Here is a 25,302-nt window from a genome sequence, read left to right as displayed (position 1 = left end):
AAAACACCTTCCAACTGTGAGGATTTACAAATAACTGGGAAAATGAATGAGGGGGAGCGTACCTTGACGAAATGGTGAGCGATGAGGAGGGCAGGGAAGAGAGGGCAAAAAGAAGGGCACAAACACACCCATTTTTCATAGAGGACATTGAGAACAAAAAAGATGGTTTGCTTCTAAAAAACTGAGAGAGAGAGAGAGAGAGAGAGAGAGAGAGAGAGAGAGAGAGAGAGAGAGAGAGAAAGAGGGGAGACACTGAGTGGGAGAAAGGTGAGAGGCGCCTTTCCCCCCTTGACGAGGACAAAGGACGAGGGAGATAATGGAGAGGCCTTTTCAAAAGTTGAGGTTGCAGGACGCGCCATCTTTTTAGCAGCATCAATGCTGGCTTGGAAAGTGGGAGGGAGGGAATGGGGGCATCAAAAAAGGGGGAGTGTAGGGGGGGTGACAGGGTGAATGGAGGCGGGATGAGTGTTAATTAGAAGGTCCTTCAGCCCGTGGCCCCGGTCAAGATGCAGGGGCCGCCCCAGCTGTCAGAGCATGACACACTGGCATTGTGCATTCAGCTCTCATTATGTGTGGGGCTCCAATGTGTGCGCGTGTGTATGTGTGTGTGTGTGTGTGTGTGTATGAGGCGGCAGTGGAGGGTACAGCAATGGCCAGCGGTGCTTGGTGCAGCCTGACAAGACTGATGAGGCACTGGGGCGACGTCGGGGCCTCTGGAACACGGCTGATAAAAATACACCGTACACATCGATGTGGCAGCACGCACACAAAATGGCTGAGGCGCGTGGCGACGGGAGGACAAACAATAACACGGTTGTCGGAATGAACGCAGGGGGCTTTAAATTCCAATGTTAATTTTTTTTTCTTTTCTTTTCCTATTCGCCTCCGCAGAGAACTGTCCCAACCTCCGCCCCTCCTTTCACCTTCAACGGCCCCTCACATCGCGCTAGGACCTCACTTGCGGGCTCCTTTCCTCGGCTTGCCCTCAGCGCTCTGCCAGGCCCCTGGTGAGTCAGCATTTGACAGTTTAACACCTTTGTCAGCATGCTAATATTTGCGTTGGTTCCCAGCGTGTGGTCGTTGATACACAGAGGAACATCGAAGGTCACGCACACACACACACACACACACACACGACAACGCTGGCCTTCCTTCGATTTCTTCCAATTTCCAATCGGTTCGCTCAGATTCAAGCCCTCACCGTCTTCAAATAAACGTTGAAGTTGCTTGTTGCCGTGAGTGAGTCACTTGGATGATTTATTTATTTATTTATTTATTATTATATTTATTTTTGCATCCACCTTCCAACCTGCAGTGGCTGTCTATTTGGGAAACTGGCCTGGAAATCAAATCTGTGCTGTCTGAACAAAAAGCAGCAGCATATATCGATTGCCACACTCTCCGAAATTATAAATAAATCAATATAATTCTTCACTTTCTTCTTCTCCAAAATATTCAAGCGGTAAAAGTTAACGGAACGCAATTCAGTCATGTGCAAGCGATGTACATGTCTGAATGAAGTCAACCCGATCAACTCGAGGATTTTTTTTTTGGTTGTTGTTGTCGCTTTTGCGCAATGCCAAGATAATACGTTGAAGTAATATTTACAGAATCTTAACAAGCATACATTTGTAAAATTAGGCTCACCGCTCAATCATAAAACTCTCCGTCCTCAGCAGTAAACTTTGGTGACACGCACTGTCTGTCGAGAGAAGCGGAGGATGAAAGTCACCTTGCGTAAAGAGGCGCAGGCTACTTTGACTACATGATGTCTCGTCCGCTCAGTGTGAATTTAATTATAAGAATAATCCAGGGGAAAAAAAGCGAGTATTGTACGCTGTATAAAGATGAATAGCGCGCGAAGGTTTCATTGTTCTATGCAACGAATGAGCACCAAAACAAAATTGAAATGAGAAAACACAATAAAAAGCAAAACTTTTTATGTGAAGTGAGAACATGATGACTACTTTGGGCGTTATTTTCATTAGGACGGTTAGACTGTAGTTTGTTGGGTATACAGTAATCCCTTGTTTATTGCGGTTAATGGGGACCAAAACCACCCACGATAAACGAAAATCTGCGAAGTAACGACCAGTAAAATATTTTTTTTTACATTAGTATTATTCATTCATCTTCCGAACCGCTTGATCCTCACTAGGGTCGCGGGGGCTGCTGGAGCCTATCCCAGCTGTCTTCGGGCAGTAGGCGGGGGGCACCCTGAATCGGTTGCCAGCCAATCGCAGGGCACACAGAAACGAACAACCATTCGCACTCACACTCACACCTAGGGACAATTTAGAGTGTTCAATCAGCCTGCCATGCATGTTTTTGGAATGTGGGAGGAAACCGGAGCACCCGGAGAAAACCCACGCAGGCCTGGGGAGAACATGCAAACTCCACACAGGGAGGCCGGAGCTGGAATCGAACCTCTGCACTGTGAAGCCGACGTGCTAACCACTGGACTACCGCCCATGGGCCGCCCATTAGTATTATTATTATTTTTTAAGTCCGCTAAAAGTCCGCAAACGGTCCGCGAGAAGCTGCGAAAGTCAGCAAAACAACAGCAAGTCACATAGAGCAACATATACACTGTACTTCATGTATATGATTTATTTATTTATTTTTTTTAATATGTTTGAAAAAATCCCAGATCCACCGAAGCCGCGATAAACGAACCACAAAATAGCGAGGGATCACTGTAACTGCACTGCCTCATATTGGCAGCTTTGTTCTCACGTACGGACCCTCGTGAAGCTTTGTATGTAAAGGCAGATTTTCTTTTTTTTTTTTTTATCCAACGCTTTGGCTGTCGGTATATATGATGCAAGTATATCATTCACCATTTTGAAAAATATGAACCCTGAACTGTTTTCTTTTTTCTCCCCTTTTCAACACCAGGCTATGGTTTCCTGCAACCAGCTCAAGCCGAAATCTTTGTGCGGCAGCAGGAAATGCTGAGGAAGCAGAATCTCGCAAGGTGTGTTTGTGCGACAAAAGTTGTGTGTGTGTTGGATTTTAGATTCAGATGGACATTTCTCCTTGTAAAATGCTGACATCTGACTCGACGGGATCGTGTGTGCGTTTGCCCGCCTAGACTTGAGATGTCAGCCGAGCTTTTGAGACAGAAGGAGTTGGAGAGTCTCCACCAGCGACAGCAGCAGCAGCAATTGCTGAGCTCCGACCCGCTGGCCGCCCTCCCCGCCAGCCTGCCCTTGGACCACCCGGCCCTGCGGAGCCTCCAAGACATCCCGGAGGGTCATCCTCTCCGAGAGGAACTGGTCCGCCGCTCCAATGCCATGCTGGTGCTTCGACACGGGGCCACGGCGCCCCTCCTAAGCGCCGACCAGCAGGAGCAGCCCAAGACGTCGTCTACCCACAAAGAAGCCCAAGCCCAGAGCTTCACAACCGGTTCTGACGCCGATTCCAAGAAGGCCGCCCACCGCGGCCCTCAGCCCGAGCTCCGCGCTGGCCATCGCAAAAGAAGAAGAGAGGACAGAGGAAGCGAGGGAGACGACGAGGACACGAAGGACTCGGGCAGTGAAACGGAAACATGCGACGAGAGGCGGGAAGGCCCCGCTGCCAAATCGAAAAGCAAACACAAGGACAGTCGAGAAAGAGACGGCAAGGGGCCGTGCAACAGCGCCAAGGAGAGTCAAGAATGCTCGGGCCGGCTCAACGCATCTTGTAGTTCAGCCGGCACCAACTCGCCCAGTCGCCACTTATTCACCTCGGCGCTGGGGAAGTCCGATGTCAAGCTCCAGCTTCCACCTGGATTTGTGCCACCTCTGCCCGCTCTTCAAGGACAGTCGTTGCCCTTTGGATTCCCATACATCAATCCTTACTTTCACATGGGTGAGTAGCTCACACACGCACACACACACACCCATCCATTCATCTTCCGAGCCGCTTGATCCTCACTAGGGTCGCGGGGGGTGCTGGAGCCTATCCCAGCTGCCTTCGGGCAGCAGGCGGGGGACACCCTGAATTGGTTGCCAGCCAATCACAGGGCACACAGAGACGAACAACCATTCACGCTCACACTCACACCTAGGGACAATTTAGAGTGTTCAATCAGCCCGCCATGCATGTTTTTGGAATGTGGGGAGCACCCGGAGAAAACCCACGCAGGCCCGGGGAGAACATGCAAACTCCACACAGGGAGGCCGGAGCTGGAATCGAACCCGGTACCCCTGCACTGTGAAGCCGACGTGCTAACCACTGGACTACCGGGCCGCCCACACACACATAAGAGGCAAAAAAAAAAGGCAGCATGTGAAAACCATTAGCGTCACAACTTGTGCGTATCTGGCTGCCCTGTTTGGGGGGCCTGCCTTTGACCCTAACACAGAGCACGCCACCACCAGGGCCATGCAGGGGTTTGTTCACATACAACAGGGGTGAACAACCGGCGGCTCGCGGGCCGCATGTCGCACCGACCGCACTCCAAGTGGCCCCTTGATTTGAAAGAAAAAATATTGTTTGAAAAAAGAATTCCAAAACCAAAATATTCTTCAAAAACAGAGATAAACATTCAATTTCTGACGAAATATACCCCTCCTCCAAAAATACAGATAAAAAAAAAATCTGTAAATAAGTGACTCCGCAGAAGCCAAACGGCCAAAATGTAAGGGCTGCCTGTATTTTTAAGTTGTGATGTCGCCATTAACCACAAAAAGGTAGATATCGCATATTTGTCATTACACCTGGAGTTATACAGCTCTATACTACAATGTAGTTGGCCTCGCAATTTTTTTTTTGCGGAACAAACATAGTACTTCACTCATGTTTACATTTTTTAGTGAGTTGATTTTTGTGAAAAAAATGCACAAAACGACTCGGTTTTCTGCTCGTAAGTCAAGGCAGCACTGTTCATGTGTCGTTCCTGTGACTTTCATTCGATGAATCTGCAACAAATGTGAAGAAACAGACAGCCTTTTTGTGTTTTAATTGATTTGTCTTTCCCCCCCCCCCACCCCCACCGCTGCTGCTTTCAGGCTCCGTGGGAGGTCTTTTCATGGACGGGGAGGACTCGGTTCCAGCGAACCCCGTGGAGGACTTAAGCAAGTGGAGCGTGGAGGACGTGTGCGGTTTCATAAGCAGCCTGGCAGGATGTGCTGAATACGCTCAGGTGAGACCGTGAGCACAACAAGACGGGAGGAGAGAAAGCGAGAGAGAGAAAGGAGGACAAATGGAGGCCAGGGGCAGGCTGACCAATAACCATAGAAGTGTGCAGTCATCACCATCGCGTCTCCTTATGGTCGTTTTGTACAATGAGTCAACTTGATTGAGAAGTCTGCGCTTGGGGTGTGTGTGTGTGCGCGCGCGCGCTTGTGTGTCTGCGTGCGCATGTGTGTGTGCACAAACCCTATGTGTACACTTTTGTATGTGAATGGTTTTTTTTTTTTTTGGAGACCTCCTCATTATGTGTGTAGTGTGTTTTTGTGTGTATGTGTGTGTGTGTGTGTGTGTCTGTGTGTAGATAGATGAATAGATAGATACGTGTCTATGCAGCGTCCTCGTCATTCGCCCATGAGGTGTTCCGATAGTTTTACGTAAAAGGTGAATCATCCAGAAAAAGTGTTCAGCAGTCGGGCGATCGCTCACTATGCTGAGGGACATTTTCGAAGGATTGTTGAAAGCCGACAAAAGCAAACGTCCTTGGATCCGTTCTTTACAAAATGCCAGGCAAAAAAACACTTCTGAGAGAGAACATAAGCTAAAGAGGGCAAAAAATGACAGGGACGGAGTTGAAAGTTACATTTTTATTCTTTACTCTGTTCTTCGTTTTTTACATTATGCGCAACTCTCATTTATTGTGCAATAATCTCGTTGTAACGTGTTTGTTACATATTTTGATGCATTGTTATGCTTTAGAAAACATTTCTGTCTGAAATTTGGGGTGGCTTGGAACGGATTAGGGCATTTACATGGAAAACGCGTCTCGACTTACAAAATTTGCTAGTTCAGAAAATTCATCCAGAACATATTAATTTCGTAAATCGAGGTCCCACTGTAGTTCTAAAATTAATTAGTTTACTTAAATTGAGTCTAAAGTTGATGGACCGAGAACTAAGGACAAGTGCCGTATGTGCATGCAGATCTCCATCTAGGCAAACGGTCAGGATGAATCACTCCAACATTTTTCGTTGACACCACTAGTAGTACTTTCCTATTTTGACAGGCTGGTGCCCGCATCTTGTGGCGTTTTGGGCTGAAGCTATGTGGTAACTTGACAACAAGAAGCAGTTTGGCACATCGTGAAATATTCTTCAGAAAACAAGTTTCAAGCTGATGATTGACAATCGTGGTTGAAGTTTACTGTCAAACTAAAATAAAAGGAAAAGAATCACAAGTTGTGATTAAAACAACCGCATGACTTTGAATGTCTGCGAGTTTAAAGCTTAACACATGACGCAAAATGCCCCTCGACACAAGCGCGTGGAGAGAAAGACAATGTTTAGAGATATTATTTATCCTCCGTGAAAAATTAGGAATGCAAAGTGTTACTGTGGCTTACCGAGTCACTTAATTGTGAAACTCTTCTTCGTTTGTGCCTATCATTGTATTATACTGCCCCCGGTGGTGAAGGAACACACACTACATCGTGTTCCAAATTATTTGCTAAGGATGTTTTTCTCCGATTTTCATAAAGTCTCTGCAAATGGCACTCAGCATAATTTTGTTTGTTTGTTTATTGAACATAAAACATATACAGTAATAATTTGACAGAAAATAAGGTAGATAAAAAAGTAAAAAGAAAGAAATCAGTCTTCATTCAACACAGTTACGGTATTATGTTCAAGGGAGTAGGATGAAGTAAACAACTGATCTAGTTCTTCTCATATCTCTTATCTATTTTGAAGTCATCGACTGGAAGAGAATAATTTGAATGTTTTCCAAGCACACCTCCCAATGATGACAGTATTTTCCTCAAAAATATGTTTTTTTATGGAAAAAATACTGTTCCAAATTATTATGCACAGCAGTGTTTCAAGACATTTGGTAGGTTGCAAAGAACTTAAAATTGTCCTTTATTGAATTTGCGGCATTTCTGAGGTGCTGAATAGTACGTCTGGTTCAAGACAGGAGATCCCAAAACAACATGAAGATTTTGATTTTGAGGTTAAAATAGCCATGTTAATCTTTTGGAATGACAGTAATAATAAACAGCACGCACGGAACGAGAAAAAAAAATAGAAAAAATAAATTTGCGTTGTTGGTCGTGAGTATCGCGAGTGTGTGAGTGGGTTGTGTGCTTGCGTGCGTGTCTGCGGCTGAAGCGGCTGTGTCTCCGCCAGGTTTTCCGGGAACAGGTCATTGATGGGGAGACATTAGCTCTGCTCACTGAGGAGCACCTGCTTGGCATCATGGCACTAAAGTTGGGCCCTGCCCTCAGGATTCGCTCGCAGGTACACACACTGCAGCTGTGCGTGTGTCCTTGTGTGCCAGACAGTAGACCCGAGAAAGTCAGCCAGCGTAGCGTAGATTCCCCACATGTAGCCTGCCCTGAAAAACAAGCCTTCTCTCTCTCTCTTTGTGTCTGAACTCAAAATGTAAGCAGCATGTCTCTGCCATTGCTGAGCCCTGTTTCCTCCTCTCATCGGCTCAGGTGGCGCGGCGCATCGGCAGACTTTTCTACATGACTGGATTCCCGCTGGCCTTCCCGTTCCCGCCGTCGGCCGCCCTGCGCCCTTCGGAGCGGGACGGGGAGGCCCCGGGGGTGCCCGCCGACACCCCCTCCTTGCCCCTCTCCCTCCTCCAGAGACCCGCCTCCACAAGCGGAAGCCCTTCTCCTTTCGGCGGGCCCACCCCGGGCTGCTCCTCACCCAAGCGGGAGAAGACCAACGGCTCCACGGCGGTGGGAAGATAAGGGCTCCCTCGTCACAGGGTTCGCTTGAACTTCCAGGCCTTAAAACAGAAATGGACGGGACGGGGGTGGAGTGGGGGAGGGCAACGTGGAGGACGACATGGACTGAGTTCCTGTCCAGAGGTTGTGTCTGAGCCGAATCCAAAGAAAGTGGCTCGGGAGACGCACGAGGCGCAAAAAAAGAGACAGCTGGTCACAGACAGCATGCCAAAAAGAGGCCACGAACGCCACATTCTTGCAAGTCAGACAAGCCAACGCCAGCGGAATATGCCGTCTGTCCTTCCTTCGTCCCTTCCTTCCTTCCTTCGTTCCTGTGCTGGATTTCTTTTTCCACCTTCTTTTCTGTACCTGTCCACTGCAAGCCCCGCACAATCCAGGAATAAGACTCATCTCCCCTCTCCCCTCTCCCCGTCCTCCTCCTCCTCCGGCTTTAGGGAAGCTGTCGTCCTCGTCCTCGTCATCTCCGAGGCCGGAGCGGCGCCACGCTAAAACGAGCTCCGTCTTTTCACAGCAACTATGCATTCCACTGTCCCGATACCAAAGATGACCGGATGAGTGGAATTGAAACCATGTTTCTGCTTCTGTTTGCATGAAGGCTGTCAGACAGAGAGAAAGAGAGAGCGGGGAATAATGAAGCACTCGATGGTATTGAGAAAGGACTGTATTCGGACCGCACTGACAGGAATCACAAATCGCAATTCGTCATTCGCTAAAAAATACATCAATAAAACCCTAGATTTATGAGAGGTCGCTCTGAATTTGGGTCCTTTTCATATTGCAAGAAAAAAAAATGGACGAGTAAAGAGTAGCCTTGGGTGTAGTCGACCCCAGAGTCGTTCCAGATCCCCGTTGACCTTGAGCGGGATAAAAATGATCAAAAACCGATGGATGGATTACAAGAAAAAAGTTATCATGACCAATAATAGATTATTACGAAGGTCAAATGTCACAAGAATAACACGCAAGAAGCCAACTGTTATGACATTGAAATTACGAGAATCGTCCAAATAACACCAAACTTTTCAATTAAGTAATGAGAAGCAATAAATTCAAACATTATATGACTTAAATACAAATTAAAAAAAAGAAAAAAAAAGATCTGCCTAGTCCAAGAAGAAAAATGCCAAGAAATTCACATGAACCTGTATTTGATCAAATAGACAATAATATTTCCTTCTGCAAAACATATGGCAGGTCTGTATCTCTTCATTTGATTTCTTTTTTTTTGTTTTTCTTTTCAGTGTGGTCCGAATAGTCTTGGTACAACAACACGCGTGTTGCTGGAAACAATAGCTCACACCGTTTGGACACTTGTGTTGACTACTGTTGGGAGAGTTTGAAATAATAATAATGAGAAGAAGAAGAAGAATGACGAATCATGCAAAATTGTACAGAGTCATGCTTGAAATGAAAATATCCTGAAGGTTGCATACGTGGTACTTTCAATTTTTTGCTAAATGTAGATGCACGAAAAGAACAAAAAAGTTTTCTTGACTTAAAAAAAAAAAGAGAAAAGAAAAAAAAGAAATAATGTGACTCGCTGGACTTTTGTGGTACTTTTGTTCATATATTTTCCTCTCCTTTTTGTTGGACTTTTTTTTTTAAACTAATATTAAAAGGCGCTCCAATCCCGAATGCTACTGTAGCATATAAACGAGGACAAAGTATTTATAGGACTTAGTAAATAAAGCAAATTATATGTATTATAATTAACCCCTGAGACGGATTCCAAAGATACTTTTACTTTTGGTTGCAGGGCAAAGAAAGGCACAGAGCTCTTAAGACTTTTTTTTTTTCAATCCACGCAAGCAATTGATTCAAATGGTCCCTTTAAAGGTTTTGTCTTCATCCTATTTTTCTATTCACCGCACGGGTGAAATAAATCATAAAGAAATGGCGCCTTTGTCTCTTGTGGTGATTCTCTTCGTCATTGTCTTTTTTCTTCTCTACCTTCTGCGTGTCTACGATGGGTTCAAGTAAGGTTTTCAAACAACAAAGTTTGGGGGGGGGGGGTTCAAATGGAAGTTACAATAGCAAAAGTAAGGCCGTTTTTCCCAACTGAGGCGAGGCACATCATTTACTTTGGAAAAAAATCAAAAATGTCCCCCCCCCCCCCCAAAAATGTATAAATGCAGCAAAACTGGAACAAAGATATAATAATAGTTCAACAAGGGGCGGCCCGGTGGTCCAGTGGTTAGCGCGTCGTAGCGCGTCGACCTCACAGTGCAGAGGTACCGGGTTCAATTCCAGCTCCGGCCTCCCTGTGTGGAGTTCGCATGCTCTCCCCAGGCATGCGTGGGTTTTCTCCGGGTACTCCGGTTTCCTCCCGCATTCCGAAAACATGCATGGCAGGCTGCTTAAACACTCAAAATTGTCCCGAGGTGTGAGTGTGAGTGCGGATGGTTGTTCGTCTGTGCGTGCCCTGCGATTGGCTGGCAACCGGTTCAGGGTGTCCCCCGCCTACGGCTTCCTATACAGGGTTGTTTTTTTTCGGGTTAAAAATCCTTACTTTACATGGTCGTTTTTTTCGGCTAAAAACACCTTACTATACATGGTCGGGGTTTTTTTGCGGCAAAAAAACCGCCTTATTATACATGGTCATTTTTGTTCGACTAAAAACGCCTTACTATTCATGGTCATTTTTTTTGGCCTAAAACACCTTACTATACATGGTCATTTTTGTTCGGCTAAAAACGCCTTGCTAAACATGGTCGTTATTTTCGTTGAAAAACGCCTTACTATATATGGTCGTTTTTTTTCAGCTAAAAATGCCTTACTCTACATGGTCGGTTTTTTCGACTAAAAACACCTTACTATACATGGTCGTTTTTTTTTCTGCAAAAAACGCCTTATTATACATGGTTGTTTTTTTTTCGGCAAAAAACGCCTTACAATACATGGTGGGTTTTTTTCGTTTTGTTCGACCTAAAAGCGCCTTACTATCCATGGTCTTTTTTTGGGCTAAAAACACCTTACTATACCATGGTCGGGGTTTATTTCGGCAAAAAACGCCTTACTATACATGGGGTTTTTTTCGGCTAAAAACGGCTTACTATACATGGGCATTTTTTCGGCTAAAAATGCCTTACTATACACGGTCATTTTTTTCGTCTAAAAACGCCTTATTATACATGGTCGTTATTTTCGTCGAAAAACGCCTTACTATAAGTGGTCATTTTTTTCGGCTAAAAACGCCTTACTATACACGGTCGGTTATTTTTGTTTTTGTTAAAACGCCTTACTATAAGTGGTCGTTTTTTTCGGCTAAAAACGCCTTACTATACACGGTCGTTTTTTTTTTGTTTTTGTTAAAACGCCTTACTATTATGGTCATTTTTTTGGTCTAAAAATGCCTTATTATACATGGTCGTTATTTTCGTCGAAAAACGCCTTACTATCAGTGGTCGGTTTTTTTCGGCTAAAAACGCCTTACTATACATGGTCCTTATTTTTTTTTTTGTTAAAACGATTTACTATTCATGGTCGTTTTTTTCGGGTCACAACACCTTTCTATACATGGTCGATTTTTTTCGGGTTAAAACGCCTTACTATACATGGTCGTTTTTTTTCATCTAAAAACGCCTTACTAAATATGGTCGTTTTTTTTTCCGGCTAAAAACGCCTTACTATACATGGTCGTTTTTTTCGGGTTAAAACGCCTTACCATATATACATGGTTGTTTTTTTTTCGTTGAAAAACGCCTTACTATACATGGTCAGGTTTTTTTCGGCTAAAAACGCCTGACTATATATGGTCGGGTTTTTTTTTCGTCTAAAAACGCCTCACCACACATGGTCGTTTTTTTTTCGGCTAAAAACGCCCTACTCTTCATGGTCGTTTTTTTCGGCTCAAAACTCTTTACTGTACGTGGTCGTTTTTTTCGGCTAAAAACGGCTTCCGATACATGTTTTTTTTGGGCTAAAAACACCTGACTATACATGGTTGGGGAGGGGGGGTTTTGGCTAAAACGCCTTACTATATATACATGGTCGTTTTTTTCGGCTCAAAACACTTTACGTGGTCGTTTTTTTCGGCTAAAAACGGCTTCTGATACATGTTTTTTTTGGGGCTAAAAACCTGACTATACATAGTTGGGGGGGGGGGTCGGCTAAAAACGCCTTACTATATATACATGGTTGGGTTTTTTTGGCTAAAAACGCCTTACTATACATAGTCGGAGGTTTTTCGGCTAAAAACGCTTTTGTGTACATGGTTGTTTTTTTCGGCTAAAAACGCCGAACGCATCACTGGTGTCAAAGTCATTTCACATGGTGGGCCACATACGACCTTGGTAGATGTCAAGTGGGCCGGACCATTAAAATGATACCATACTTTGCTATAAACAACCAAAACAATATGTCTTTCCTTTGTTTTGGTATAAAGAAGCACAAGAACATTTGAAAAATGTTGAAATTTAATGAACGTATCTTTTACAAAACATTTCATGAAACACCTTACATTTCCTTCAACCAATGTGCAATTTACTTTTATCATTCACATATATGCATTGCAACTGATCCCATTGATTGTACAAACTTTAACAAGTAATTGGTATTGAAAAATATATTATTGCACTTTGATTAAACAAGATTTATAAAGAAAGGAAGTTTTAAACCATTTAGACGTGTATATAAATCTAAATGTAATGCTTGCCTACACCTTACAAACTAAGGAGAGTACTATTAAATGTGTAAATGTGAGAGTGCTATTGACAGCGTCTGCTTTCATGGGTCTGTCTCAGTGACGGACTGAGGCTGTGGTCGTCTTCTTCTCTGGTCAAAACAGTGTCCTCTAGCGGATACTCAATGAATTGCACCTTGTTTATATTAATTGTCTTTTATGCATTTATTTCGTTTTTAAATTATCCTGCGGGCCTGATTGAACCTCGCACGCGGGCGTGTGTGTGGATGTGTGGGTGATGAATGGAATTCCGCATCGGTGTGCAATTGTAAAACAAGGCTGTGTGTTGAAAAAAAAATCCGAAACTGCATTTAAGGGTGGCTCAATACTGGCTGGCGATTCTGCTTTATAATGGACCTTTAAAATTTTCCGCCCATCATATGTCGCTGGCATAATTAGATTTTTCGTAAAGAAATAATAAAACTAGTCAGAAGCAAATTTTAAGTAGAGATGGCTTTGTGTGTTCCAAAACTTTTTTTAGGCTGATTCCCCCCCAAAATATCTTTCCCAGTACTCCCCCCCCCCACCCTAGCACGTTAGGTTCATGAGATATTTTCTTTTTCTTGTTGCTTTCAAAAACTACCAGCAGAGTTACACATTGCACAATAACGACTGCTAAGCATTGGTGTTGTGTTCAGGCAACACCGAGGACAAACCTTTTTTTTTCCAGGCTCGGTGTTTGGACGAGGGAAGCCGAGCGGCGAGCACGCAGGCAGGAAGACAGCGGGCCCAGCGAGAACTTGGCAGAGAAACACAGCAGCCTGTGTTGCCGCTCTCCCACCTGGGCCCGGCTTCTTGGCATGGCATCAGACGCCACCCCGCCAGGCCGGCACGCCTCCGCTGCCTCGGGCCTTGACGCCCACCTCCTGCCTAGTCTACCCCTCCCCACCTCCCCCACCACCACAAATCACCCCACCCTTTCTCCCTCCCTACACGCTGGCCTGAGGGAGCCCGGAGGTGTGCAACATGGACATGCAAGCGCACTACTGCTTGAAATTTGCATACTTACATAGAAAAAAAGGCAAGTGGAGCATCAAATGTTCGGGTTACAAGACAAAGCCTGGGTAGCAGATTTGGGTTTGAAGACAGGGTTGGGGGTTCCAAAAGTGGTTTCCGCTTCCATATTACACAAGGCAAACCTGGGATTGTTTCATCTTGTTTATGGTTTATAAAAGGACATGAGAATGGATTTGTACTGTACAGAGAAGTCAATTCAACTGTCAAAAGCAAACGACATCTTATTAAACGGTGAAGTGGCTTTGCGAAATGAGCCTCTCAGTCGTCGTCGGACAGTTCCAGGTCCTCCACCACATCTTCGTCTCCTTCGGCCAGCTTGATGAGAGCAGAGGACGATAATGGCTGAGGGGCCTTTGACACCTTTTCATCCTCTTTGTCCTCCTCTTCCTCATCTAGAACGGAGCGCGGAAAGAAATGCGAGTTTACGGTTTGGATATGACGAAAACAGTTTGGCAGCTGGGCGATTTTTGTCTTGCTTTTCTAACAACCTGAATTGGATTGATTTTAGAAAATACTGTCAGCCAATTGTCTGATCTGCGGAAATCTTGGAAGTTGGGTTCCAGATAATTATGGGAAATATTTTTGCAACGTGTCCCTAAAAAAAGGGACTATTAGGAGGGAGAAAACGGTTCATTTGACTGCCACGCGGCTGTAATTGGAAATCAAAGACCTACTTTTACAAGTGTCATTTAAAATACATGGAAATAATAAATATGAGACAAATATTACAAGAAAGAAACCGAGAGGGGAAAAAAAAAATATATATATATATATGTATGTATCTGTGTGTGTGTGTGTGTGTGTAAAGGACTGAGCCAAAATCAAAAATGTATTAGAAAAAGTCTAAAAATAGTTTTTAGAAAAGTCATAACACCACAAAACTACTGTAAATATTTTAACCAAAAAAGGAAAAATATGACAAAAACTGTTTAAATATTATAAGCATATAAAAAATATATATATATCCCCCCCATAAAAATAAATAAATAAATGAATTCTCACATCCACTGCCAACGGGCCGTCCGAGCAGCTTCAACACCCATGAGTGACACTTAACTCGGTAAATGCGTGACCCAAGCTTGTATAAAAAGATTGTTTCGTTTTTAAATGCGTAAAGGGTTTTACTACACAGCAACGATGGCAAATTACAGCCAAAATGTATGTGTGCGTGCGAAAGGGGGTTGTTATTTTGATATTTTGAACCTTGGGCTGTGAGTACTGCTGTGTTAAAAATATCAGTTGCATACCGGGTTATAACAACATGATAGGGCAGAACGTTTAATTACATTCCGACATAATTGTGATTGGATAAAATGTGATTTTTCTAATCACAAAGGCTACGATCAGACTGGTCGTGGCTGCATTGAATGCGGCACAAAAGGGGCAAAGACACAAATAATACAAACTTGTGCTCCTCATTTCACACCCACCTGAGTCTCCGTCACTCGTGTCAGACAGTCCTTCAAGATCTTCGTCGTCATCGTCGTCATCATCATGGCTGCCTTTTTTATCTAGACACAGATAGAGACAGCGGCAAAGACAGAACATTACAAGCAGATACAAACCAAATTCTCCCCCCCCCCCCATGACTTTTCTCAAGTTTGCGTTGCTACACGGCTGACGTTCTTTGGAGACACCTCGATGTGGGCCAAGCATCAGAGGCAGCTGCAAAGCGTTTCTGCGTGCTTGCGTGTGTGCTTCCCCCACTCGTCCCAGAGATGGAACCCAAAGTCGATTACAGCCACTGCCGCTTGTACTGCACAAACACCCATGACAGTTTACTACTGGCAATTTCAGACATCTTCGGCTCACGGCCTATATATAGCAAATGCTGGCAGGTTTCGTAGCAACACTTATGATGGAGGTTGTGTGTGCATGTGTGTGTGTGAAATAGCCAAAGGGACAACGGGGGTTCACAGGCTTTGAAGTTGAGGTATGATGAGGGAGTTGCCGAGACGCATGCACACACGGTGGAGCGGTTCCTCCAGTCTGCTACACTGTTTGCACGCACACGCGCGCGCACACACATATATTAAATGCAGACACAAACACGGAGAAAAATATCAGGCACTTCTCTCGCCATCTAAAATCAGTGGCCTCGTGCTACTCACTCTGATTTTCTCACTGCTCCACTATTGCTACCTTTAAAGTTTCCCCCCAAATGACCCGGAGGACTTCCAAGCCCTCCCCCACCCACAGCCCCTTTTCCCTACGCCAAAGCACCACACACATACACCACATCATTAGCCTCTCCTGCAAGTTCCAGGGCTGACCGTGTCAACAAAGAAGCTTCTGAAGACTCAAGACTGGACAACGAGGTTTGTATTCGTGTGCTGTCATCTGTGCGTGTGCGCGCCAATGAAAGCAAGAGAGGAAGCCGCCACCTCTGGCTGTTCCACTGGTCTGGTTTGAATTAAGAACTCCCGCAGGGGAGCCGAGCCCGTACTTCCTGTCGACGGAGGTCAGTTTGTGTTTGTACTGGGCGGAGGAAAAGAGCAACCAAAAGGGAGGGTGGGAGGCACGGAGGGGGACGGCTGCACGTGCGTTTGCGGGGACTCTCCCGACAATCAAGTCCAGATGCATTAAAGGGGGGAAAAAAAACTGCCGCCGACTCCTCTTTTTCTCAGTGACCTCGAAAAACCAGCCACTTTTCCCGCCCCAACTTCTGTGGATGTGTTTCGAGGTGAAGCCCGGAGACAATTGCTCCAAAAGGACAAGGTACAAAACAGCAACGGGAGTTCAGGACACAAAAAGATATATATTTTTTTCTCCTCCAATCTAAGGTGGACGTTTACAGGTTGATGTACTTTACATAGCACTAAAGTAAAACAAAACAAAACAAAACAAAAAAAACGAAATAAGAGAAAACCTCTATGGCAACAAGCAGACTTTAGCTGACATCATCTTTGGAAATTATTCTCTGTATGAATCAAAATATAGCAAAACACCGCCCCCCAGAGGCCAACGTGGGTACTTTATCTTCTCTTTTTGCTTGGCCATACAGGTTGACCTCGCAGGTTGAATGCAATCCGTTCTGAGGCATTGCTTGACGCATCCATTCATCATTTTGCATTATTTAGGACTGTCACCAAATACATCAAATGCTAGATTATTGTATCAATTAGTCCATCAATCAAAAAAATCGAATAAAATTATATTGTGGGTCAAGGTGTATTAGAAAACCTTCCCCCCGCCAATTACAATTAGCCAGTTATTGTTTATTTGATATTGTTTAGTGATTAAAAATTAGTGGTTTGGATAATTTTAAGTAAATCAATGGCCCTAAATGAGAGCTGTTGAATCGTTTGATAATCAATTATTTGAGAAAATTAATTCATCAATACATTTTGACACCACTAATCACAATCGTCATATTTCCATTTTCAATATATTTTGATGTACACAAATATACACGTTATTAAAGTAACCCTCCCAAATCTGAGTAAAACATTAAATCAATCAAACACTTGCTTTGACAACCATTGAGAATGTGTATAGCAGTTGGACGACACTTTGTATAATTATAGCAAAAAAAAAAAAAAAAAAAGGGCAAAACAAATGCAGAGTTAATCACGTGCCACCCAAGCTTCCACCTTCAACTTTTTGTGTGACTTTTGAGGGAGGCCTTTCTTTTCCGGAACACCGGCCAAGCTACATTTCTACATGAATGCCTCACCTTTAATTTTGAGTCCTGTATCGTCATCATCATCTTCAGAGTCGCTTTCAAACAAGCCCTTGAACTCCTTTTTGTCCTCTGCTTTCTTCTCCTGAATCTTCTTACGCTTAATCTCTGGCAAATTCAGATCTTCCATCTTGACAAAGCAGAAAACAGTGTTAGGGCCTTTTTTATTTAATTTTTTGCATTTTAGTCATATAATAGAAAGAATGTTTCTTTATATGATTAACACTGGGCAAGATTGCCAGCCACGTGGCTACAAAAAGGCCTGAATTGATTTTTGAGATGTGGGGGGGGGGGGGGGGGGGAGTTTGTGCTGTGTTGGATATTTACCCTTTCTTTGCCAGAGATCTCCAACAGAATTTCCTTCTCCCTCAACTTCTTCCATTGGATGTAGTATTTGCTGAGAGGAGTTCCCTCCTTCGCGGTCTCCTTCTCCCATGCCGCCTGAGGATAGCGGAAGATCAAAACAGCTCATCTCCATTTATTTTACAGACGAAATCAATAAAGAGCACAGAGGCATTCGAGATAGAGGGGAACTTCAAAATTAGACGGCGATCGGCTCTATGACGCTTGTCGAACTTCGATTTGATGAACTTTCCAAACCCAAATTTCCCACTGAGATCTAGTATATTGGGAAGAATATCTTCAATGGCGAATGATCTAACGCGACCACTCAAGTTTAAAACGAAAAACACTTAAAGCTAAAAACAATCTCTCACACTGTATGAAAATGTTAAAATACTACACACCGTGTTGGCTAGTTGGGCTAGCTCAAGAAGCTAGCGTTATCAATCTACAACGTCCTTTGTAACGCACACCACAAAAGAACGTCTTTGTCGTGACAATAAGATATCGTCAAAGTCTTAAAGTAAGGGCAATGAACAAACAGACAACAACAAAAAAAGACAAAATATTGCTAAAGAAAATCACAAACAAACAACACTTCTGCTTTAGTCTCCCTGATGGCTGCAGGTGATCTTTTCCGACTATTGCTAACGTCATACAAAAGTACTTGGGACACCACTGGAGTCCTTTCTGCTAAAAAGTTAAGCCTGCTTCTTCGCGATAACTTCCTTTCAACATTTTTTCCCCTCAATACATTTCTTCTCATATCTCCTTTTCTGGAAAGAAAAAACGCGCACATGCAGATCCTTTGTTTGTGACTAATTACGCAGTGCAGTGAAAATTGCAAAATAAAATTGCAGTTTTACAGTTAGTAGTTAGTGAAGATTTGTCATAAATTTAAAAAAATCAAATAAATAAAGTAGTACAGGCGGGCCCGGTGGTCGACTGCTTAGCTCGTCGGCCTCACTGCGGAGAGGTGCAGCAGGGTTCGATACCGGCTGCAGAGTTTGCATGTTCTCCCCGTGCCTGCGTGGGTTTTCTCCGGGTACTCCGGTTTCCTCCCGCATTCCAAAAACATTTCTGGCAAGTTAATGGAACACTCCAAGTTGTCCTTAGGTGTGAGTGTGAGCGCGCATGGTTGTTCGTTTCCGTGTGCCCTGCGATTGGCTGGCAACCGGTTCAGGGTGTCCCCCCGCCTACTGCCTGAAGACAGTTGGGATAGGCTCCGGCACGCCCCGCGACTCTTTTGAGGATATGCAGGTCAGAAAATGGATGTGCGGATTAAATAGTCGAGTAACTCAACACCTTAAATTCACTAATGGTGGGCCATAACGGTTGTCGACAGAAATCCAAGTTCCGTATTTATCCCTGTTACTAACAAATAAAACACCATGATAGAGACAACAGTCTTGAATCACTAATTACGTTGGATCTCCGCCGAGCTCGAGTGGCAATAGCAGCTGAGGGGGCTGGTGGCCAGAAGGGGGCCGTGGCCTTTTGCACAGCAGCAGCAGCGGCGGCGGCGGGGTGACGTCCGCTTTCCCGTGCCTGCAGGGACACCTCCACCACTACTCTGTTGACAGGAAGTGGATGCCACGGTGACAGCATCCAATGAGACAGCAGTGGCGGCGGCGGCGTTGAGACCGCTGCAGGAGCCAAGCTGTCTGTTCATTTAGCAGACTGATGCGTTTACACATCTTATTGCCTCGTCTACTTAAAAAACACTGAGACCGTCTCTCGGTGACTATATTTGAGGCCGCTGATAATTTCTGACAAGCAAAAAAATAAATAAATAACACAGCCATTGAATTTGCGTAACTGTGTCACAAATCTGGCACTGCGATTGATGGCAAACCGAGGGCCGACAATGGAAAGATGGGACCTCTTATCCCGTCGTGAATCTTGAGTCAGATATCCTGGAAAACCAGAAGGCTTACTTCGCTGATCCAGGTTATCCTCTGAATATTGCATAACAATGCGTGTCCTTGACAGGCCCGATGTGACGCATCTGAAAACTGAGTTCAAAGCGCTAAAAGTACGACTTCTTTGCAGCACCTGTTGCGAGCAATAAGCAAGCTCCCACAAAACTTTTGTGCATTCAAACGTACGGTACATCCCTTCAAAGCAAAATCGTGCCTCAGCGAGACTTCACAGTGGGAGAAGAAACGTGCCCGGCTATTTCTTTGTTTGAACCATCCTAACATTTGGAATTTGTTGAGTTCAACCAAAATCATGGTGGAAAAAAATGCATGGTGCTCCGAAGTTATAACCACAACATTTTTTGGAATTCAAACCACGTGTGACATCTGCATATTACGCAAGCTGCCTGCGGACCCCACAGGACCTCATTTATTTCAGTATTAAAGGATTGACAGCATGATTGTGTTTCATCGTCATGTTAGTCAGGAAATGATCCACGGATGTCTCAACCAAAGTGGATTTCACATTCTCTATCACACGACCTTACTGGTTGACTTCTTTGCATATGTTCAGTGTTGGGTTTTTTTCTCTCTCTTAATCAGATAGAGGTTGCCCCAAATTTGATTAATACTTCACAGTTACTTGAAATTAATGCTAGACTACTACTAAATTAATTCCGTGTAGTTCATAAAGGTTTCATGATGCTGATAGGATCAGCTCTGAAAACAAATCACTCTAAATATTGTTCATCTCAATGGATAATTTTGGTTTAAAAGTTAATCATATTGCAGTCACGATGGATTCTGGTCAAACTGGAAGATTCCACGGTATTCTGGCTCTTTCAATCATTCTGGGTGGATTCTGGTAATAAGATATGCATTAATGTCTGTATAACTTTTTTGTGTGATGTTCAACCACGCCGACACTAAAAAAAAAACAATGTTAATTCATTCACTCCCAAAGACGTTTTTAAATGTCTTTTCAGACTTGGTCTTGAATTGGCTAGTACTGAATACGTTAAAAAGCTGTCTTGAAATATGTTTCTAAGAACATCTAATCACAATAAAGCAAAACACCACCAATCATAAGTAAAACGGAATATTTTTTACAGCCCTCTGGTCTCCACTCACCACAGCGCTAGAATCGGCCACTCCAAAGGTGGCGTTTTGTCGTTTTGCTGTGATGTGGTTGCTGTTCTCTTGCACCTTCTCAAGAAGCTGGCGCACTGACTTGCAGTAATTGGCCACTTTGCATTCTTTCAGGAACACTTTCAGCTGGAAGAGGGAAAAGGGTTTTTGTTGGGGGTGGTGAGGAAAAACAGCACTTGGACACGGCTTGCTGGATCCATTTTTTTTTTAATGATAGGCAGCACCTGAGCATGATTATTATTTTGTTGAAATAAAAATATAATTGAGGTGTCCACTACTGACAAGGTAAAATACATCTTACTTTTTTTTCTCATGAATCCCAATAGACGAACGGATGAAAGCACAATTAAAAGTGTCGTTGCTATCCAGAGTTTGTGCGCGTGCGCATCTTGCGTTAAACTTCACTCCCGCTTCTTGCATTGTGAAATACCATCACACAAAGGAGGTCGAAAAGTGCTGATTTTGTGCTTGTGTGGTCTACTCGACACAAAACAGTGGCACGGAAAAAGGCAAGGCAACAAAGTCATCCTACTGAGGTAATCAAATTAGTCACCATTGTTTTGGAAAAATCCCTTCAATAGCTGAACATTTGCCATGTTCTTCCAACACGAAAAGTGCACATTTCCTTGAACGGAGTTCAACATCTCAGCAGAGGTTACAGAGACTTGGTGACGACCACAGTAGTGATTAGTGCGCCTTACCTGAAAGACGGTGGGCAGAGCGAGCTCTGGGAAGCCGATGGAGCTGGCCTGAGTGTGGAAATATTCCAGCATCAAGTCATAGAGCTGGTCGATCAATCCATCCTATGGCAGGGTAAAACCAAACAAAGAAAAAAAAAACGTTTCATACATTAGATGTGCTTCTGTGTCGTGCACGTAGTTTCCACACGAAATAATCTAACCGGATTTTCCGTACTATAAAGGCGCACCTAAAAGCATTCAATTTTCCCAAAAGCCGACAGTGCGTCCTAAAATCCGATGTGCCTTATAAATGGTGTACAGTCTCTTTATATTCCTCGTTGAGTTGTTTCCTTGGTCGTGCTCCGATGCCATCTAGTGGTGATTATTAGCAGGAACCAAATGGAACCAAAAGGGTTCTTTTGCCTGACACGAACTGACGTGAGCATTTACCAAGACACACTTGAATACTTTGTGAGCTCCGCGCTGCCATTATGAAACAGAGATAATACCAAAAGAATAGTTAACTAGTGACTAAACGAAAGAAACAAGCAAGACGTCTCAGGATACTTAGCCTCTTGTTGATGTGAGCCCACGAGGTTTGTGTGCCTGTTTGTTGAAGCAACTGTCTTCATAACTTTTGTCTTTCATTGTTTTGTAATGCCATTTGTATTTATATGTTTCATGTCTATGACCAGTTTTCATTGTTACACCTGCAGCGGTTGAGAAGGCTCTATATAAATAAAGCTGGAATCATATTATATTGTATTCCCTTTAGCTTAGCTCCATCTAGTGGATGCGTAGCAAAACTGCACCCCATGTGGTAGCTTCTATTCTACGTGCCTTATAATGCAGTGCGCCTTACATATGAAAACTTTTAAAATATGCCATTCATTGAATGCGTTTTTCATATCACAAATTCAACATTTTTTTCCCTTTTCATTGAAAACCTACTTTACCAAGATGCAAACGAAATTCGTTAAGAGGCATGGTCTGGGTTTACGTCTAAACATTCAGGAAGAGACGACAGACATGAGTTTGTGCGTCAGGTGACCATGAGAAACAATGGGGGAAATAATCCCAGAGGCCCACGCTGCACTCCTCTTGGCTGCAGCACTAAGTGTGGTGCCTTTTGGGGCAGATTTAGAGGCCTGGAAGGAGGGCTTTGAGTGCTCAATCCCGTGATGTGCGCAAACACACGCACACACAGACTCGGCACAGGGTGTCAGATGTGTAACATGAAAGCAACTTTAGACAAGGCCTGAATGACTCATCAGGATCAGCTGCTCTTTCTCCGTGCAACAAAAATCAGATGCACATGTCCAACTGTGGCCATCTGTGCCCTTCGGTTTACACCAATGCGACAACCTATCTTATACTATGCATGTACAGCTGTTTGCATTTGAAATCAATCTTCTTACAGCCCATATCTCACTCAGCAGCGAAGGTTTGTGAGTGTGAGCGCACGGCTCGAACACCGTCAGGGTTCGTTCAACATTGCAAAGACGTTCTTGAATAGTTGTAATGGTCCCAAAGACATTATAAGATGATCAAAATGTCTTTGTGCCGCTCAGTATGACATGGGTTTGAATGTTACACATCAAAAATGAACTCTCTTTTTTAAATGACTCAAATAAATTTGGAAGTCTCCTAAATAACACAAATCCATACTTAAAATTCATAGACAAATGAACACTTAACATATTCAGCAGGATTTTCTTCACAATTTGCAAACAAAACATTTTTTTTAAAAAACTTTCTGCGCTATTCTCCGAGTTTCCTCTATTTCAGGGGTGGGAAACGTCGGTTCCTCAAGAGCCATGTCTGGTCTGCTTTCGATCCCTCCCTACTCCAATGCCCTTGATTCAAATGATCAGCTCGGCAGCAAGCTCTGTAGAAGCCTGAAACGTTCAGGACTCATTGAATCAGGTGCGTTGGAGTAGGGAGAGCCCTAAAACAGGCAGGATATGGCTCTCGGGGAAGTGGGGTTCCCTACCCCTCCACTATTTAAAAGTTGCTGTTATCGTTGATGGTGATGTTCACGGAGCCTTTTTTCAAAGCGTTAGTTACCCTGTAAGCTTTCTCCATCAGGTTGACTTTGTTCAGCTTCAGGATGACGGCAAAGTTAATGGGCCTCTTACTCATCCGTCCTGGTTTCTTGTTAAAGTCCACCTGCTGAAAGATCTGTGAAGGAAAGCAGGAACAGGAATTGTGAGCCGGCAGCTTCAACGTCATCGTGGACAAGAATGCCACCGTGGACGTTCGGATCGTTCTAAATTGTCTACCAGTTTACTCAACTGTTCAAATGCCACAATTATTTAAATTTTTTTAAAAATGCCATCCGGGTTGCTATAGGGGTGGGCAGGCATTTTGTTTTCAATGTTTTCTCCTGTTAATGTTTGGCAAGAAACCTGTGTTGGATTTTCATTATTTCTGGTTTAGTTGAGTTGAGCTTTTTACTGTCTAAGCTTAAATAAGTTGATTTTTGTTTCGACTGCAATTGTTCGCCCTGAGGAGTGGGGAAAGAGGCACCTTTCATGTGATGTAATCCAATCGTAACGTTGTTGGAAAGTCAGTGCCAAGCAGCGTTTACTGCGGCATTTTACTCGGGCACCACTTAAGACTGAGCTTTGAGCTACATAGTTAAAGAACAGCAGCTGCAGCCCGATTTTGGTGTCCATCTTTACGTGGTGCCGGGCAAAACAAGAGTCCCGGATCAGCGCTACGCAAACCATTTTGCACAAGAGTGTCCTAGGCCGCAGGGTTGCTGAAAATTTTAGATTGACAATATAACCCTGTTTCCACAAATCCAGTTAATTTCAGAATGGCACATTCATTTTTTTTTAAATTCATCAAAAGTTCACCTGCCCCAAAACACTTGCGTTGGCCTGTTTTACACCAGAGACACAAAGCACAACAAGGCGGGAGAAATGAGTGTTGGGTGTTGAACTTATTTATCTGATGGAATTCCCTTACAGGCAGGCAGGCGCCGTCCCGCCTCTTGCGTCCATCACACTACCCTTGAAGGCGAAAAATGGCAGGGTTAACTTTGCTCCCCGATTCAACGTTAATGCCATTTAAATAGAACTGCGACAATGGAAAAAAGTGAGGGTTTTAACTGCAATTTCAAAGGGGATAGTGATATGACACTTACAAAGTGTGAAGCCAGACCAGAAATTGTCCAATGGCCACATTACAGGAAGAAATAACAAAACACTGCATGCCCGCCATTGTTACCGCAATGATGTCACGTTATTTACATAACGTATAAATTGCAAACCAGATCAAAGTTACAAACTATATTATGGAAAAATCAAATGAAGTGCATATCGCTTGGTGGAAACACATTGTATTACAAGGCCTAGAACGCTGTGGAAGCTTTCCAAATATGAAAAATAGAGAACTATGGTTTCATAGAGTAGACATTTGTATAGAAGAGTGTACATCAATGGATACCACCGTTTTCAAAATATGAAATACTGTACTAGTCGACTGGTTTCAAAATGTTAACTATTATTTGGTTTGAAAGGGTACTCACACACCGCAATGTGAACAACCAAGCAAAGCTGGAAGCGGTGGACTGACGTTATAAATAAAACCATCAAGTTTTACTATGACAAGAATAAAGTGAACATTTTACGAGATTCAAATGGTAGAATACAAAAAAAAGGTAATCATTTAACAACAGTTTGGATGTTTCAGCATCGACCTACATTCAATTTGGCGTCCTATCAGGTGAGACTTTAGTATAATCGTAAATTTAATTTCCCCTTTAGGTATTAAATCAAGGCTGTACAGTGAGCAAGTAGTTAACAGAGCAACTTCACAGTTCCGATGTCTGAGGTACGAATCTGGGCACCGGTTTTGCGGGGTGGAGTTAGGATAGGTTTTTCTGGAAGTCCTCCGTTTCCTCCCACGTTCCAAAAACAAGACAGAATCGTTCTTTGGTGTGAATGTAAGTGTTTTTG

At 43.7% G+C, this 25,302-nt stretch overlaps 2 protein-coding genes across 4 annotated transcripts in view; one reads left to right on the top strand and one right to left on the bottom strand.

Moving 5' to 3' along the window:
• Nucleotides 1-9,398, top strand: part of samd11 (sterile alpha motif domain containing 11) — a 59,824-nt gene extending 50,426 nt beyond the window's left edge. The window contains exons 8-12 of one of the 2 annotated variants that reach the window (XM_052059733.1): nucleotides 892-1,007; nucleotides 2,899-2,977; nucleotides 3,095-3,852; nucleotides 4,995-5,128; nucleotides 7,610-9,398. In XM_052059733.1, coding sequence (XP_051915693.1) covers nucleotides 892-1,007; nucleotides 2,899-2,977; nucleotides 3,095-3,852; nucleotides 4,995-5,128; nucleotides 7,610-7,870 — 1,348 coding nt within the window. In that variant the 3' untranslated portion in view covers nucleotides 7,871-9,398. The other variant, XM_052059734.1, reaches the window with a different exon arrangement.
• A 4,295-nt stretch (nucleotides 9,399-13,693) lies between these two features.
• noc2l (NOC2-like nucleolar associated transcriptional repressor) overlaps nucleotides 13,694-25,302 on the bottom strand; it is an 18,116-nt gene continuing 6,507 nt past the window's right edge. For both annotated transcript variants that reach the window (XM_052059759.1, XM_052059758.1), the window contains exons 12-18: nucleotides 23,405-23,518; nucleotides 21,359-21,460; nucleotides 20,640-20,783; nucleotides 17,575-17,688; nucleotides 17,242-17,377; nucleotides 14,996-15,076; nucleotides 13,694-13,957 (exon numbers count right to left, since the gene is read on the bottom strand). In XM_052059759.1, the coding sequence (XP_051915719.1) occupies nucleotides 13,824-13,957; nucleotides 14,996-15,076; nucleotides 17,242-17,377; nucleotides 17,575-17,688; nucleotides 20,640-20,783; nucleotides 21,359-21,460; nucleotides 23,405-23,518 (825 nt within the window). In that variant the 3' untranslated portion in view covers nucleotides 13,694-13,823. The remainder of the gene's footprint in view (nucleotides 13,958-14,995; nucleotides 15,077-17,241; nucleotides 17,378-17,574; nucleotides 17,689-20,639; nucleotides 20,784-21,358; nucleotides 21,461-23,404; nucleotides 23,519-25,302) is intronic.

This window comes from Hippocampus zosterae, chromosome 2 (genome assembly GCF_025434085.1).
Source record: "Hippocampus zosterae strain Florida chromosome 2, ASM2543408v3, whole genome shotgun sequence".
NCBI classification, from domain to species: Eukaryota; Metazoa; Chordata; class Actinopteri; order Syngnathiformes; family Syngnathidae; genus Hippocampus; species Hippocampus zosterae.
Note: the sequence above shows the minus strand (reverse complement) of the source record. Positions and strands in the feature narration are given on the sequence as shown.